The 19346-nt window shown below is 34.7% G+C and overlaps 1 protein-coding gene across 6 annotated transcripts in view; it reads left to right on the plus strand.

Moving 5' to 3' along the window:
* The window catches only part of SNX7 (sorting nexin 7), a 98234-nt gene extending 84924 nt beyond the window's left edge, over positions 1 to 13310 (plus strand). For 3 of the 6 annotated variants that reach the window (XM_082611994.1, XM_082611992.1, XM_082611990.1), the window contains 2 exons: positions 3396 to 3498; positions 12887 to 12977. In XM_082611994.1, the coding sequence (XP_082468120.1) occupies positions 3396 to 3476 (81 nt within the window). In that variant the 3' untranslated portion in view covers positions 3477 to 3498; positions 12887 to 12977. Of the gene's footprint in view, positions 1 to 3395; positions 3499 to 12886 lie in introns of all 6 variants that reach the window. The other 3 variants (XM_082611993.1, XM_082611995.1, XM_082611991.1) reach the window with 1 other exon arrangement.
* The last annotated feature ends 6036 nt before the right edge of the window (positions 13311 to 19346 follow it).

A 19346-nucleotide genomic window follows, 5' to 3' on the forward strand; every position in this document is an offset into this window, starting at 1 on the left:
TTTGGAACTATTTGAAGAATGTTTCAGAACTACATTATATACCCTAGGGGATTCAGTAGATTTCCATTAATGGGTAGGATAGATTTCCTGGAAAGTAAACACACCACCAGCTTGAGAGGCTAAGATGTTTAGATATTTACTCAACCTGACCATTTTTATGCCAGCTAAATTTTCCAATTCATTACATTCTTGTGTCCACATTATTTACTTTTTTACTCAATGGGAGGCACTCATTAGAAGCCTGAATGTCTGGATTAGCAAATTCAGGCTGCATTACACTACTCTTCTATGCACCATCCAATTCATTTAGGGATGGTCATCTTCATCAAAAGAAAAACATCAAGTTTTCATCTTCTTAATGCTGTTAAATGACAATCCATTGAATACCTAGGAGTTTTTCCCTTTGTATTTTGAGTAAAGAGACCAACACTATTGATTGTTTAATGATTAATCTTGTCCTCTTTACCATTTATCCTATGGAGATCATTTTTTGGGGGAACAATCAATTCCTATTTCAAATAGAATCTAAAGGTACACAGTAATAATGATTAGAACAAGGGAAACAGAGATGGAATAACCTTGTGTCATCCTAAGGCTAAAACTTTTTATTCTCACTGTCTGATAAGAAGCTTCACCATCGATTATGGAAACAAAATCATCAATAAAACACTTGCTTGGATTGCTCATGGGAGGCTATTATGGTCCTCTATTATGGTTGATTGGTTGGGTGGAGGCATCTATGGAGAACAGCTATCACAGAAGCTGCAGAGTTGCCTTCTCAGTTTGATAGATTGTACCAGGAATCCTGGATGAGTGAAGAGGTGAGAATTATAAACTGAGCTGAGGGAACTCTACATTAAAGACATTTTATAAATTTTTTAAATCAACGATTACAAATGGCAGAGGAAGTCCCAGGGCATAGTTCTTTGGGTCTCTAATTGTTGTATATTTAAGGACATAATTGATCACACAATCATTTGCTTCTATTGATTTTACTTTGGCTGTCATTGGGTATGACAGCTTCATAGCCCAGTGCCTTCCTTTTAGGTTATACTGTTTCAATTTATGGAGAAGTTTGGCAATGCATCTTAGCACATTAAAGTTTCTAAGAAACTCCCTAGGAAAAACATCTGTTCACCTTTGTTTAAGATCTCAGGTTTATTTGTTCACCGAAGTCATTTATGGAATTAATGTCTGAAATAGTCTCTAGAAAATACTTAGGAAACTGATAAAAATGTTCACTAGAGCTTTTATTGTAAAACCATCTGAAGAAGTTTAGATAAATATGAGCTCTTGACAGTAAATTTCAGTTCCACTTGGCTTAAAAAACTTCTGTTGTAGCCAACTACCTTTTAAACTTACACCTCAATAATTTGATACAGCTTTTCAGTGATACAAATGAATGCTCCTCTGTCATAGCAGATAAGGTTAATTGTTATCCTCTACATTGATGACAAGGTCATATTCCAAGTAGTAAATCTACTTCTAACTACTTCTATCACCACCACCTACAAGGAATCCTTATACTCAAGCCAAAATTACTTTGCAATAAGATTACCTTCAGCATGTAGAATGATAGTATACTTTGCAGACGTTAAGTCATTTAATTTGCTAGGTCTTTATCTTGGTGACCACACTGAAATTTGCTTTTTTCAAAACTTAACTTTCATTAGAGGCATATTGAGGTCTTTTTATATTAGAAGACACTTTTGACTTAAAAAATAATTAGAACAAAATAATGATCTCCATTCTTTAGTAGCTATTCAAAATACTGAATTCAGACCTGATGATGCATTTTGATAGTAATATTGGCAAACTAAGATGTAGTCAGAATAAGGTTATCATGGTGATGGTGGTCTAAGAAATGCATCTTCACTGAAGGAATTGGAAAAGAAGAAAGATATTTGGAGGGCAGTCATGGAAGGAGTACATGTTTTATTGTTGCTTCAGAAAACATATCTAGCACGAACTTTTGGAAATTGTATAATTTGAATTCACAGAAGGAATTATTTCCTATGTATTAAAATTCTCTAAATTACATTAAATTGCATTGCAAAGAAAGAAGTTCTCTGCCACTGGGAGTTTTTAAGCAATTGTTGAATAATGTACATTAGAAATTCTGTCTGTACTAGAATTTCTCAATGCATTTTATAGGAAATTAGTTTTTGTAATGTTAATGGGTGTTAATTGTGAAAGAAAAGATAGATTCTGTAGTCAAATAAGTTTGAATTAAAGTTAAACAGGCGTTTTTACTAAAGTTCTCAGAGTCTTTTATGTGCTTATATGGTTTATGAATCTGAAGACATAATTTCTTTGACTAGGTCAGCATTTCTTCTTATAGGATTAGCCTGTCATGGAACACAATTTAGGAAACTTCAGGTAATTATGTTGATCTCTAAAGTGATGCTACTTAAAGTATGGACTAATGCCCAATTCATAAATTGTTAATTACAGATTTATAACATGATAGATTCAGAAACTAAACGTAATCAGTTGAAATCTTCTATAGCAATTAGACATTGTCATGACATCCAAGTAGTAGGTGATTATTAGACTTTTGTTGAATAAGGTATAGGCCAATCAGAGTATTATCCAGCTTTTGTGGTGATTTCTTGTGGCATGAAATGCAAACTAGTCAGCTCAGTAGGATCACTTAATGGTCCTCAGCAGACTGAAAGAAAAATACTTATTCATCATCGCACATAGTTTGAGAAGCGCTGCTCTAAAGTTCCTTCTGTTTTCTAAAAGTCTGTTCATCTCTTACACTTAACATAGGTAGTGTCTTTTCTCATTTAAACATTTATAATCTGATTAATATTCAAGTATTATAATGTATATAAAGCCCAGTTAATTATAGAATTCAGTTTAAATGCACCAAGGTCTGACTTTTATTAGCTTCTAAGGAAATCTTAAAAATCGAGTGTTTATCATTTTTAGAATTCTAAAGTATTATGTAATTAACTATTTTGTTGTTTTATTAAGTGATGATTTCTATTCTGAATTGCATATTCCAAAGCCATAGCTATAGCTCACGTTTCCACGTAACTGTGTACATCTTTTATTATAGTTCATGTAATTTTAAAGCTTTTGTTGTTTTGCAGGTTTCTGCTTTCTTAAAAACTTCTATTAAAAACATTTTCACCTGTCTCATTCTGTGAGATAGTTATTTCTCAATTATCTGTACAAGCGAATTTGAGCTTAGATGTAAAAGGGACAGTTGTGCCATAGCATAGACAGTCTGTGCCTCTTCCCACCCTTTGGACTAGATAACTTTTTCTGTAGTTAAGTTTATCAAATACTTGAATAGGTGATTACATATGAAAATGAAATAATTTCTAAAATTATCTAGATTCTGAATCAAGAATTTTCTTCTTATTGTTCTTCATAAATGACAGACTATATACTATGGACCAATATATAGTTCCTGTAAAGAAAAGGAAGAAATGATTCAAAACACACATGCACACACTGCATGATGTAACATCTTGAAAAAAGAAGGTGGGTTTACTATTGAAAAAAATAAAGTTGGATATCAGAGTGCCTGCCACTAATTGTAAAATCTTCATCATATCTTCTCTATACCCAGTTTTCTAATCTGTCAAAAAGTGGTACTGATGGTCCTCCTCTTCCTCCACCCCCTGTCCACACACATCCCTCACAGGTCTTTAGGAGAATAAAATTAGAAGACATGTGTGAAATGCGTTAAAATAATGTAGTTAAACATCATAGCTGTGCCTTGATAGTTTTCCAGTAATCCGAAAGTAAATGTGCTCTTCTTTTTAGTTTGTTGTATTTCCATGTATGACAAACAAACACAGATAAGCTTGGTGTTTTGAAGTGTCTGGGGTACTAAACTGGACAAACTTTATGTAATTGGTTTGTTATTGCTAAAAAACAATGATGATATAGTATAGAAAAGTATGAGTTGAAAAGATGAAAATTTGGCTCTCTTATTAATTCTTTCTATAAAGATTTCCAATGTATTAGACCTTTTGGAGCCCCAATTTTTCCACATGTAAAAATGACAGAAATGGAGTTATTCATATCAGGCTTTTTCTGTCTTTAGCAGATCTTGAGTTAGAGATCTACACACTAATACTACAAAATTAGTTTTTAAATGGACCACAAGATGGCGTTTGTAGCTAATGAGTTTTTTGTGTTAACTCTGTTGCAGTCATTGAAGTATTTGCAGTATTTACAAATCCAAACTTATTACTTATGTTCTTGAGAGATATGTAAAAGTAATTTTAGAAAAAAATATGCAAGTCTTGTTATTTTGAAGTTATTGACATTTCTCAAATTATAAGTTGGCAGGTTATTCTGAATTTAGACTTTTTCAAAAATGAAATTTAATGAATAATTTTGAGCCATTGCAAAATAATAGAAGTTGCTTTCCATTTGTAACATAATCTCTAATTTCTTTCTGGATTGATTACGTTTCAGAAAAATGTTTAAATATTCAGCTCCTGAAAGTTTTCATTACTGTTTGGATCTTAGGTTTAGATGATAAAAAAAACCAATTACTAAAATGTTACACACTCCATTGCCCTCATTTTAGGCATGACCTACAATCTTTATAATGTAATTTATTTTGCAGTGATATTGGCCTAGTATGGAGATGTTTACATATTTGAGCTTCAGTGTTTCCTCAAATGTAGGTGATGTCGTCTGTGTCCAAGATCATTTGAGACAGCATTAAAGTACGTAAAGGACACTCAGTCATATTTCTCAGTTTTAGTTTATTAAGAGAGATGCAATTATTATGGCACTTTCTAAAAGATACTTTTAGATTAGTAGGAAAACTAGAAGCACAATAGTTTTGACTTAATATGGAAATTTCTGGCTTAAAAAGGGGTACATGGTAAGGTTTGGCTTTTATTACACTTTACAATAATAGATATCATTGTTATTGTTTTAGGCAAATATATGGTTATTTTACTTTATTAGCAGAGATATATAGATAATATTTTATTAATTTGACTTATGTGATAATTTGGATGAAACTATTTTCTATTAGCTGTTCCATGAACAGGGTGGTAGCATTACCTATGGAGATATCAAACTTTATGTTGGCATTATCATCTGGTGGCTAAGAGCATGGGCTTTGGACAGGCATAACTTGTGACTTTTAAGCTCAGAGACCTTGAAGACTTTTCGTTATTTCAGTGGACCTCAACATCCTCATCTATAAAGTGCTAAAAATAATAGTATATACATCAGTTTTATTTGGTATTAAAATATATATGTACACATATGTGTGTATGTATATAATGGAATAAAGAAAGATGAAAGAAAAGTCTTAGAAGCAAAATTTAATATTCCCAGTAAGTCACTAAAAGTAAATCATTTTGAAGCTTTTATACTCATAAATACCTTTCCAGGAGTCTCAACTAGTTTACCTCTTAAGTCACTACTTATTTTACTTGAGCCCAAAATAGCCAATATAGAAAATATGTTTGAAAGCTGCTGGATATATAAGTAAATAAATAAGTAAAATATATGTTAAGTTCTTAATGCAGTGCCTAGCACATAATAAGGTTTTAATAAATGTAAACTATTAATAGTAATAGTAGCAGTAGTAATAATTGAAAATATTTCTCATGTATTTCTGAATCTTACCTTTGGAAATTAGTTATAGTGACAATTACCTTATAAATATCAAATACAGAGGGGAGAGGTAAAATGTTATGTTTGATGCCTTTCCACACTGTGTCAAGCCAAATAGAGCAAGGCATATTTACAAATTGTATGTGATCTCATTTGCCAACTTTTATTTTCATTTTTTAAATTTTTATTTAAGTATAGCTGATTTACAATGTTGTGTTAGTTTCAGGTGTACAGCAAAGTGATTCAGTTATACATACATACATATATATATATATATATTTTTTTCACATTCTTTTCCCTTATAGGCCATTACAAAATATTGAGTATAATTCCCTGTGCTATGCAGTAGGTCCTTGCTGGTTATCTATTTTATATATGGTAATGTGTGTATGTTATTCCCAAACTCCTAATTTATCCAACCCCCCCACTGCTTTCCCCTTTGGTAACCATAAGTTGGTCTTCTATGTCTGTGTGTCTATTTCTGTCTTGTATATAAGTTTATTTGTATCTTTTTTTTTAAGATTCCATATATAAGTGATATCATATGATATTTGTCTTTCTCTGTCTGGCTTATTTCACTTAGTATGATAGTCTCTAGTTCCATCCATGTTGCATATGGCATTATTTCATTCTTTCTTTATGGCTGAGTAATATTCCATTGTGTATATATACCACATCTTCTTTATCTGTTCATCTGTCAGTGGACATTTAGGTTGCTTCCATGTCTTAGCTCTTCCAAATAGTGCTGCAGTGAATGTTAGGGTGCATGTATCTTTTTGAATTATGGCTTTCTTCAAATATATGCCCAGGAGTGGGATTGTAGGATCATATGGTAGCTCTATTTTTAGTTTCTTAAGGAACCTCCATACTCTTCTCCATAGTGGCTACACCAATTTACATTCCCACCAACAGTGTGAGAGGGTTCCCTTTTCTCCACACCTTCTCCAGCATTTATTATTTGTAGGCTTTTTGATGATGGCCGTTCTGACCTGTGTGAGGTGATACCTCACTGTAGTTTTGATTTGCATTTCTCTAATTATAATTAGTGATAATGAGCATCTTTTCATGTGCCTTTTGGCCATCTGTATGTCTTCTTTAGAGAAATGTCTATTTAGATCTTCGGTCTGCCCCTTTTTTGATTGGTTGTTTGTTTTGTTGATATCGAGCTGTATGAACTGTTTGTATATTTTGGAGATTATTCACTTGTCGGTTGCATCAGTTGCAAATATTTTCTCCCATTCTGTAGGTTGTCTTTTCGTTTTGTTTATGGTTTCCTTTGCTGTGCAAAAGCTTTTAAGTTAATAAGTAGATTGCATTTGTTTATTTTTGTGTTGGCCACTTTAGGTTCTAGGATGAAAGTTAACGGACACTCATGGTCCAACCCCCCTATTCTATGAGTGGGCGAATAGGCCCAGAGAAATGAAAAGATTTGCCTGAAGTCAGACTGTGGAACAGAACCTCTTCATATCCCACCATCTTGAGAAAATATTGATTCTTAAATATGAAAGTTTTCATTGGAAGCTATATCTACATAAACACCATTTTTGTTATCATTCATTCTTTAGAAAACTTGATCACATCTGCTTGTGGGATCACTACCTACTTATGAGAACTAAAGAGACATTTACCTTTTCTAATGGCAAAAGGTCATCAGCACTTTACTGGGGTAGCAAGAGATTTACTTTCAAGAAGAGTTTTGGAATGAAAACTTATTTTCTAAATATTCTGTCTGTATTTGAGAAGTTTTTAAGAATATGTTTTGGGACAAAAGGGCTTTTGTTTACCTGTCAGGCCTGTTTGCCCTAGTTCTGGCTCACTTTTCTAATTGTACAGCCTCTTTCCCAGTCCTGCCCTTTATAGAGAAGCTACAGTTTTTGGTCTTTGTCTACAAACTGGAGCCACCTGGGGAAAAGTGTGCACTGTATTCTCAGTTAACGAGGATTTGTGATCAACTTGCTTTCTGGTCACCCAACATCCTGCCAATAAATATGTTCAATATATTTATGGACTTACTTTTACTGCAGTGGAAGCGTGGGGCACTAGAAAAGGGTGCTGGACTCAATGGATCACAGTTTCCTTAACTATAAGATGCAATTACTTGAGTTTGTCAAAGTACTGTTGTATCAAATAAAATAATGTGTATGGAAAATCATGACACGTTATTCAACTAGAAGTGGAATTGTTGTTGATTCTCTTATGACAATATGAGAATCTAAAACTAGAATGAGCTGATGGGTATGATTCAAGGTCAGGCCACCTGTGACACTGGCTATTTTTGATTGTTACTCTAATTTTGATATTAGTTTGCTTTACTAATTATAATGATTTAAAAGTGGGAAAAAAATCAATTCCTTGATAGAAAACAGTGAGAAGCCAAATAACAGAAATACATTTTTTTTCAAATAATTGTTTTAACAGCTTTTTCTTCTTCTTCTTTTTTAATAAATTTATTTATTTTATTTATTTATTTTTGGCTGTGTTCGGTCTTCATTGCTGCACACGGGCTTTCTCTAGTTGCAGTGAGCCGGGGCTTTGTTGTGGTGTGTGGGCTTCTCATTGTGGTGGCTTCTCTTGTTGCAGAGCACGGGCTCTAGGCACAGGGGCTTCAGTAGTTGTGGCAAGTGAGCTCAGTAGTTATGGCTCACGGGCTCTAGAGTGCAGGCTTAGTAGTTGTGGCATACGGACTTAGTTGCTCCATGGCACGAGGGATCTTCCCAGACCAGGGATTGAACCCATGTCACTTGCATTGGCCGGCAGATTCTTAAACACTGCACCACCAGGGAAGTCTGCAGAAATGCATTTTTTAAAAATATAATTTACAGGCTTCCCTGGTGGCGCAGTGGTTGAGGGTCCGCCTGCCGATGCAGGGGACACGGGTTTGTTCCCGGTTCGGGAGGATCACACATGCCGTGGAGCAGCTGGGCCCATGAGCCATGGCCGCTGAGCCTGCGCGTCCAGAGCCTGTGCTCCACAACGGGAGAGGCCACAACAGTGAGAGGCCCGCGTACTGCAAAATATATATATATATATATATATATATATATATATATATATATATATATATATATATATATATATATATATATAATTTGCAATTATAAGGAAGTTTCACACTAGATTTTGAGTTTTTTTTGTTCTCATTTTGATGATTCTTTATATCCTCCAATTATCACAGTCCTGGATGCAGTGAATATTGAACTAAACTATGTGGTATAAACAATCCATTTCTTGAGTTTTTACTTAGTTTTTCATACTCAGAAATCCAAGAAAAGCAAGGAAGACTAAAAAGATTTAAGGAGTTGTAGAGATTATCATTCATTATTTTTAAATAGATTTATGTACATTAACTGGGTAAATGAGCAACATATCAGGTAATAGGTTAATATTAAACATTGGCAGGAGGAGGCAGTTAACATATTTAGTTAGTAAAAAAAATCTGCTATCAAAATTCCAAAAGAAGATTGGTAGCTTCAGGAGCTACACAGTTCAGAGGATGTCCTCAGTTTTGTAGATCCAGAAATCTGATGGTCAGCAACCTGAGTGGGGATCAGGTTTTTATAGCAAAACTTTACATTAACAAATGTAGGGATCAATAGAAGCCAGGATGTCAGTTGATTAATATTCAGATTGAAAAATGCAGTGTTCATGATGAGCAGCATATTTGCATCAGTAGTAAAGTACATTTCTTCTCTATGGTCTCTGCATTTACTGAGCACTTACTATATGCATGGCATGTATTAACTCAGTCATCTTCAAAGGGTATACATACTCCTGGAAATACATAAAAATTTCCAAGAGGTATGTAAGGAATCAATTTCTACACACTCAACCTACATATATACTCTTTCCTAAAAGTTGATCCCCCTGGGACTTCCCTGGTGGCGCAGTGGTTAAGAATCTGCCTGAAAAAAAAAAAAAGAAAAAAAAGAATCTGCCTGCCAGTGCAGGGGACACGGTTCGATCCCTGATCCGCGAAGATTCCACATGCAGCGGAGCAACTAAGCCCGTGTGCTACAACCACTGAGCCCACACGCCAGAACTACTGAAGCCCATGCACCTAGAGCCCGTGCTTTGCAACAAGAGAAGCCACCGCAATGAGAGGCCCACGCACCTCAACAAAGAGTAGCCCCTGCTCGCCACAGCTAGAGAAAGCCCGCGCGCAGCAACAAAGACCCAATGCAACCAAAATAAACAAGTAAATTTATTAAAAAAAAAAAAAAGTTGATCCGCCTGCAATTATGCATTTTTTTTACTCACCTGCCCTCCAAAATGGTCCTTCTTCCACTATGTAAAAGAAAGGTGTCTCATCTTGATGGGCCAGTGACTTATTAAATGTATCCTGGTGGTCATTCAAGAGATTGGTTATTTTCCATTTGCTGATGAGTGGCTATACCTCTTATCAGGTTTGTAATATCACAGATGTACTTAACCATTTGAACCTCAGCTTTCTCATCTATAAAATAAGATTCATAGGTACTCACTGTGAGGTTTAAAGAAGGTAATATGTGATAAAACAACCATTATAATGCCTGACCAAGTATTCATATAGATATTCAGCCGTTGTCATGATACTTCTCTTGATTTTCTGTGCTAGTGTTCTGTAATCTGTATTTCAAAATACATAAATTGTTTTTCTGCCTTTCGTATGGTGGATGGTAGGGAGATAGTTAAGTAGCTGATCTGTGTCTTTTACCATGTCTCATTTTTAGGATTTGCTTTAGAAATGAAAATGTTAATTCACAACACTAATCAGCATGGAGGGCTGATCTTCCTTAGACACTTATTAAACTAGGAGAGTTGAAGAATATGACAATGATAGAAGTTTCATCACATTAGGATTAATACCATCTTTGGTGCAATTTGGATCCCTTATTTGACAGGAATTCTAAATAGAGCAAACTGCTCAGATTTTTATTTTGAATTTTACCTTGAATATGTTCAAAGATTTTTTAAATGATAGTTTGGCAGAGTTATCAAAAAGATATGATATCTCCTGAAAGCAGTAATTGGTTTGGCCTGCCCTGCAGGGTTACCAGATAGTAGATAACATATGGATTTGCAGAAGAAGCCAGAAATCAGGTTCGCAAGGGAAACAGGGCTCTTTCCAAAGGTGAACCATGGTTCTCTATCAGCCCTTCAATCCCAGTTCATAGTTTTCATTGTTTTGTAAATGTTGTGGATAGATTTTTAAACATTATCTGTATTTAGGTATTTTTGTATTTCCTTCTTTTTTATACTCAAAATTTGGTGAAGGAGATTTTTGAGTATCTATAAAGCTGAATTAAAAATTATTTTCTTGGCATTGAAAATAAATAAAATACTAATAACTGCTAATATTTAATGCATTTCTCCATATGATGTTAATTGTAGGTATTTTGTAGATGTTCTTCCTCAAGTTGTAGAAATTCCCATCTGTTCCTAATTTGTTGAGAATTTTTTTTTAAAAGTAAGAAATGGACATTGTAATTTGACAAATGTCTTTCCATGTCTATTGAGATGATAATAAATTACATTTAATACAGTCAGTTACATTGATTGATAGTTGAACATTAATCCAGTCTTACACTCCTGGGATAAACTCCATTTGGTCATGAAATATAATTCTTTCTATAGATTGCTGGATTTGATTTGCTAAAATTTTGTTTATAATTTTTGCATCTATGTTTATGGGGGATAGTGGTCTGTAGTTTTGTTGTTTTGTAATGTCTTTGGTAGGTTGGAAAGCATTCCTTTCTCTTCAGTTCTCTGGAAGAGTTTGTGTAGAATTAATATGATTCCTAAGTTTTTGGTAGAATTCACTGGTGAAGCCATTTGGGCCTGAAGTGTTCTTTGTGGAAAGATATTTAACAACAAATTCAAATTCATTTGAATTATCTATTTTTTCTAGAGTGAGTTTTGGTAGTTTGTATCTTTTCATTGGTTTCATTTAAGTCCTCAAATGTATAGGTATAAAGTTTTCAATAATATTTTCTTTTTTTCCTTCAATAGAATTTAAAGGGATGTCACCTCTCTCATTCCTAATAGTTGGTAATTTGTGTCATCTTTCTTCTTTTATGAACAGTCTGGCTAAAAGTTTATCAATTTTATTAATCTTCTCAAAGATTCAATGTTTGGTTTCATTGTTTTTCTCTTTCATTGAGTCACACTTTTATCTTTTCTGGTTTTTTTCTTCTGCTGCTTACTTTGGTTATAATTTGTTCTTTTTTAGTTTTTAAGATGGAAACTGAAGTCATTTAAGACCCTTTCTTCTTTTCTAATGAAGGTGTTTAGTGGCATAAATTTCTCTTTATGTAGTACTTCAGTGGCATTCCAAAATTTTTTATACATTGTATTTTCATTTTCATTCAGTTTAAAATAAAATACTTTCTAGATTACATTTTGATTTCTTCTTTGACACAGGGCTTATTTATAAGTGTCCTGTTTAGATCTCAAATATTTGGGGATTTTTCAGATATCTTTCAATTGCTGATTTCTAAGTTAATTTCATTATGTTCAGAGAACAAACCTCATATAACTTGATTCTTTTTAAATTTATTGAGATGTCTTGTATAACCTGGAATATGGTGTGTTTTGGTAAATGTTTTATATGCACATGGAAAAAAATACATATTCTCTTTTGTTCTGTAGATATTAATTAGGTCACCTTGATTCATTTCCTGGGCACATTAATGACTATCTCACCACCTAGTCCCAGCAGACCATCATAATATAATCATTGCTAATTTTTTGAATACTTACTTTGAGCCAGGCATTCTGCATAGAGATTTATACAGGTTATGTAAATTTAATTTTCACGATTGCTTTACTGGTAAGTATCATCATTAACCTAATTTATAGCTGAAGAAACTATAATAGAGAGTAATCAGTTTGCACAAACTCACACTTGATATAGTAGGATTCAAATCTGATTAAGCCATGCTTGTATCACTACTCCTCTGTCTAGATGCTTAATGCCTGCTCCCTCAGATCAAAATGGTCCATCTTTCCCTCTACAGTTTACTATAGATCTGTTTTCTATCCTGACAATGGGGGAATAGTGGATTATTTCAGCAAACTAATCCATGCTAATTTTTAACCTTTTATGTTTTCCTATTATTTAGCAACAGTTTCCCTCATTAAGAATTAAAATATGTAGAAAATGACAGGGATCCTGGCAAGCCTGTGGGAGAGAGGAGTAGGGCAGATTGCTATAGGAACAGATATGTAAGGATTTATTAATCCTTCTAACAGTGAAAGTGAACTACTGTTGACCTCCTCATGGTGTGTTTCCATTATTTAGTGCCTTGCTACATGGGAATCCTTCCTTACATCACAGACAGATCTCCACTTGGAAGAAGCCTCTGAAGATAAATCGTAATCGCATTGAAGACTTCTCTGTGATCTTTGGGAGATAACCAAGGTTAACCAAAGTTATTCTTTCTGGATGGGCTGGGTCCTTTCTAAAGTGGACGAAAAGTGTTTCACACTATCTGGAAAACCAACAACTTAAAACTCAGGTGTTCCAGAGCATTCATATGAATTTGGATATATATATACATATATATACATATAAATATTTAGCTTAGTTTTAACTATGTTCTTAAATTTGTATACCAATAATTATACATTAAAAAGTTTTTTTTCTTAAATATTTGTCTGTGGAACATGTCATTTTCAATATATTGTAAAGACTCAGTTTTAATAAAAAGTTTAATATGAAATGACTTGTGTGGTTCTTTTTCTACTAGTAGCTCAAGCCTCTGAAGGCCTGAAGATTCTAGTATGAATCCAGTGTATTTTAACAAGTATAATATGTATTCACCTTTATTTCATCATAATTTTCTCTGAAATGCTATTTACTTTGATATTAGGAATTCAAAGTAAATATGCAAAAATGATTAAATATTATTAAACATTAACGATAACTTCAAAAGTTGGTTTATTAAAAGTTAAGTAACTGTTTAAAGATTACCAAGATAAATTTAAATTATTTTTTGAGTTACTATTTAGAATTCCTTATACAGTCATTTTCCCACTAGTTAATTTATTCTTTTTTTTTTTTGGTATTTTTTTTTTACATACTCTTCACAATTCACATCTAGCTTTATTTTTTAATGTACACAGTGTTTATCAGATTTGTTCTCCCGGGCTTCCCTGGTCCGCCTGCCGATGCAGGGGATACGGGTTCTTGCCCCTGTCCGGAAAGATCCCACATGACGTGGAGCGGCTAGGCCCGTGAGCCATGGCCGCTGAGCCTGCGCGTCCGGGGCCTGTGCTCCGCAATGGGAGAGGCCACAACAGTGAGAGGCCCGCGTACCGCAAAAAAAAAAAAAAAAAAAAAATTCTCCAATTTATTTGTTAAGGGTCTACTCTTTGTAAGGCACAATTGCAGGTGCTTATGATGATAATGATAAAGACACATTGCACTCACTTCATTCTCCAGGCTTACATTCTAGTAATATTTATCATACAGAGTAATTTTATATTCATTTTATGGCTATATTTAAAAATTGAATGTATTGGTTATACTAATATTTGGCAGTTTTTGGAAATATATATTTCTCAAGACTTTGAGTAAAGTTTGAGGTATTTAGTCATGCCTGTTACCTTACATGTATGACTTTAAGTACCATTTGGTTATTAGCACTTAAATAAGTGTCTCTCACACACAAACTAGACATTTAGATTATCTTAACTAAAACAAGAGATACACAAGCACCTATATAAATATAAAACTAAACATTTTTCTTAAATACTGGCATTTACAATTTTTAAACCGTTTGTGATAAAGAATCTGGCTTCATTTTTTTTTTTTTTTTTTTTTTTTTTTGCGGTACGCAGGCCTCTCGCTATTGTGGCCTCCCCCGTTGAGGAGCACAGGCTCCAGCCATGGCTCATGGGCCCAGCCACTCCGCGGCATGTGGGATCTTCCTGGACCGGGGCACGAACCCGTGTCTCCTTCATCGGCAGGAGGACTCTTAACCACTACACCACCAGGGAAGCCCTGGCTTCATTTTTTGATGTTTGACTGCTGACAGCTTTTAAGCCTCACCTCCCTTTTCCTCTCCTGCCCCGTGTCTGGACCAGCTGCTAAGGCCAAAAGAGTGCTCCCTCTTTCGGCACTCACAGGAAGTTCAAACCATACAGCCTCCTCCCAGCATGCAGTGGCTCACCCTCTAACCATCATAAAAACCCCAAGCCAGTCTCCTTTCCCAGGTCTCAAGACATTTTCAAACAGCCTGAGAGGCCAGCCCTGCTCTCCCCAGGAAGCCTCATTATATGATTGATAAATCTTTTCATACCCTGTTGGTGTGTTCATGGCATCACTGGTCTTGACATACAAAACAAGTTTTGTGTGAGAGTCCTTCCTATCAGGATGGCCCCAACCGTATTGTTTTGCAAGCCATTTAACCACTCCAAACTTCATTTCCGCATCCGGAGATAATAATCTTGAACTCAAATGGAGATAATAAGTAGAGATAATAATCTCCAACTCACAGGTTGTTAAATGAGACAGAAACTTAGAACACCTGCCAGAGGGAAGTGGTGGTGGGAGTAGAGGAATTAGGTGAAGGTGGTCAAAAGGTACAAACTTCCAGTTATAAGATAAATAAGGCCTCGGGATGTAATGTGCAACATGATGACAATAGTTAATACTGTTACGTGTTTGAAGTTGACAAGAGAATAGATCTTAAAAGTTCTTGTCAAGGTTTTGGTTGTATCTGTGAGGTGATGGATGTTAACTAATCTTATTATGTTAATCATTTTGTGATATATAAACCAGATCGTTATGTTGTACACCTTAAACGTTTAAATGTTATATATCAATTATATCTCAACAAAACTTTAGCTTTGTATGCCTTTCCTCCCTTCTCTCCCCCTTTCTATCCACAACTGCTATCCCACATATACACCACATGCACACACAGGCTACACATGTTAACTAATACGTATCCTTTCTTACATTTCTCTATGCTCATAGTATCCTATACAGACTTACACACACACATACACACTCCCTCACACTTAGTTTTTAGCTTTGTTTTATAAAAATGAGGTCATATTATACATACTATTTTGCCTTTTGTTTCCTCACTTCACAATATCTTGTGGAAATCCTTCAAAGTCAAGAATAGCTCTTATACATTTTTTAAATGGCTGCACAGTACTTCATAGTCTGAATCTGTAGTGATTTGTGCAGCCATTTTCTTGTTTATAGTTACTTACTTTGCTTCTGGTTTTTCATCATCTCACCTCATAAAGAAACCCCATACCTTTTGGTTAACACTCCATATCCATAACCCCTTCCCCCATGTCCCCAGGCCTGAGGAATCACTAATCAGCTTTCTGTCTCTATAGATTTGCCTATTCTAGATAGTAGTTCATGTTAATGGAATCATATAATATGTGATTTTTTGTGACTGGCTTCTATCACTTAACATGTTTTCAAGGTTCATTCCTGTTGTAGCATTTGTCAGTACTTTATTCTTTTTTATGGCCAACAATATTCTGGGGTGTGTTTGTGTGTGTGTGTGTGTGTGTGTATGTGTTCATTTATCTGTTTATTCTTTCACTGATAGACATTTGGGTTGTTTTCAGCTTTGGCTATTATAAATAATGCTGCTATAAAAATTGGTATGTAAATTTTTGTGTGAACATATGTTTTAATTTCTCTTGGGCCTATACCTAGGAGTGGAATTGCTGGGTCATATCACAACTGTATTTGACCATTTAAGGAGCTGTCAGACTGTTTTCCAAAGTGGCTGCACCATTTTACATTCCTACCAGCAGTGTATGAGAGTCCTAATTTCTTCACATACTCACCAGCACTTATTACTTTTTAAATTAAATTAAATTTTATTTTATTTTATTGTAGTCATCCTAATGGGTGAAGTGGTGTCTTGTTTTGATTTGCATTTCCTGTTGCATCTTTTGTTGTGGGAATGTTGGCCATTTATATATATCCTTTGGAGAAATGTCTGTTCAGATCCTTTGCCCATTTTTAATAATTGAGTTGTAAAAGTTATTTATATGTTCAACATACAAATCCCTTATCAGATTATGATTTGCAAATATTTCTTTTTATTTTCTTGATAATGCACTTTGAAGCATAGAAGTTTTAAATTTTGGTGAAGTTTAGTGTATTTTTTCTTTTGTTGCTTATCCTTTTGGTATCATATCTAAGAAGCCATTGCCAAATCAGAGGTTATGCAGATCTATGTTTTCTTCTAAAGAGAGTTTTAACTTTTAGATGTAGGCCTTTGATGCCAATTTCAGTCAATTACTGCATATGATGTGTGGAAAGGGCCCAATTTCATTCTTTTACATGAGGATATACGGTTGTCTTAGTACTATTTGCTGAAGAGACTATGTCTTATAATTTTCACGGCTGGGGAATGGGTCCTCGGAGCTCCTTATATTGTCATCCTGGAAGTGGAACTCCTGGTGTAGCTTTCTTGAACTGGTTGTTGTGATGTGTGCTGAGGTGGTGGTTGGGTTGTTAATGATATGGAAATATGATTACTAGATACCTTAGCATAAAAAAAGATTTAACAACAACAACAAAATAATACATTTGACTTTTACTTAAAGGAAAGATCTACCCTAAAGTTTATAGGTACTTTTCATTCCACACGTGCCTTCTTTCAATAACTGCTTCCCAAAAAACCAGATTTCCTGCCGTTCAGTTACCTTTCCCCCTGGTACATAGCCTTCACAAAAAGTCAAGGATTTCAAGTGGGACAGGCCAGTAGCTGCTATGTGGAATTGGTGATAGACTAGGCACATTTTGAAAATGGTTCAAGTCCATCTTGTACAATTGCTTCTAACCAGGTAATGCTGTTTCTTTCTTTCTAAGGATTCCACTCCCTCCTTTCATTCCAGTTACCTGGAGGGGAATTTGAAATCTTTTTACCTCAACTGGCTATTCAAAGGGGAAACATCAATGATGAATTTCTCTGTTGTTTTGACCTAAAGTCCTAGGAAGAAAGAAACTTATTTCCTGTGTTTACTTGGGTGAAAGTCATCATCATAGAGGTTGACTCATGTGAATTTTAGAGTCAGTGGATTCAGGTTTAAGATATTTTGGGGGGATGTTACTTAACGTGTCTGGTTCACAGTTTGTACTTTCTCTTCTCTCTTTTTATTATTGGCAGTTGATTGACTAGAAAACAGTATGTACTCCTTTTTTAGAGAACCACACACAGACACACACTTTAAATAGGAAATTACCACTGAACATGTGTATAATCTCAAGAAGATGCAAATAAGTGTTTTTCCCATTTCTTATGCCTCATCCCAAGACTGCTACCTTGAAGATAATTTTATATTACTCTGGAACTCTTAGGATTCTACTCATGCTGTTGACCATCTGTTTCATAATCAATTTATTTATCTGCTTTAAACAGGTTTATAAGTTCTTATTTTTTTTTTCAAAATTCACAGTTAAATCTATGCCTTGATCAAACCCTATTATTGATTGATTATTTTTATTGCCTTTGACCCAGTTTTCCCATCTCTTTTTCTGATATTGTTTCAGAATTCTTATTCCACCTGACAAAAGAAAGAAACTACTTTAGAAAAATGGGAAATGATGGACTTATATAACCAAAAAGGAAAAGGGTACACTTGGGCATACCTAGTTCTGAACAGGTTTATTTCTCCTTCTGTTTTTATCTCCTACATTGCTCGAATAGGTTGACCTCACTTCCACCTAGTCCTGCTCTTACATGAGGCTCATTCTGTGGTTCTCAGATGGGGGCCATTTAATAGAGTCTGGAGATATTTTTTGAAACCACATTATGGGTAAAGGTACCACTGACATCTAGTTGATAAAGGTCAGGGATGCTGCTAAATATCTTATAATAAACAGGACAGCCCCCCACAACAAAGGACTGTCTGACCCAGAGTGCAAGGTTGCTGAAGTTGGGGAATCATGGGCTAGATTAATGTCTCCTAGTAACTCCTGGCTCACGAGTCCCCAGCTCTGCTGCTAGGAAGGAAAAAGCTCTTCCCTTCCAGCTTCAATTCATTTGAAAAACCCCAGGAAAGTGGTTTGGGATACAGCCAACTCCCTCTTCCCCACATCCCTGCCCCAGGTCAATCTTTGCACCTGGGAGCCAGGGTGCTATTATCAGTATATTCTAGGTCAGGTTCTCACTTTTATGCAAATTACAGCAGGCAGGAAGGTTACAGCCAAAGGAAGATGGCAGTTTTCATTCAGACCCCATGTTAGATTTCATCCTCCAAAAAAAGAGGGTTGCTTTATGCAAAAGAAAGAAGAGGTTGGGTGAAGACAGAGTAATTATGTCCACACTATAATTTTAAAGTGAGCATATATATTTTTTTCATTTAGATGGTATAAGTTCTATACACTTAAATAATTAACAATATTCTGTTCTTATGCCTATAATTCTTCAACAAGAAAGGACTAACGTAACAATAGCTCTTCAAGGAACATGGATTAGAGATTACAAGTATAAATAAACCATTAGTCCAGCACATATAATTACATAGGAAGTCAATCATAATTTATTGGCTAAGAAATAGCACAAGACTGTGAAATTAGAGTTAATAGTGCACCATCTGTACTGAAAATACAACCTTTACATTAGATTTGATTGAGCCCAGTGTATAAAATATATTCCTATATTGAAATACTACATTGAGATTCCATCAAAGCACACTGATGTGAAGGATATATTGAATGACAAAGCTGTGATCCTTTCTTTTAGAAATATGTTTAACCAACTGTATGATTA

The sequence above is a fragment of the Mesoplodon mirus genome (assembly GCF_964341445.2).
Source record: "Mesoplodon mirus genome assembly, chromosome: 3".
NCBI lineage: Eukaryota > Metazoa > Chordata > Mammalia > Artiodactyla > Ziphiidae > Mesoplodon > Mesoplodon mirus.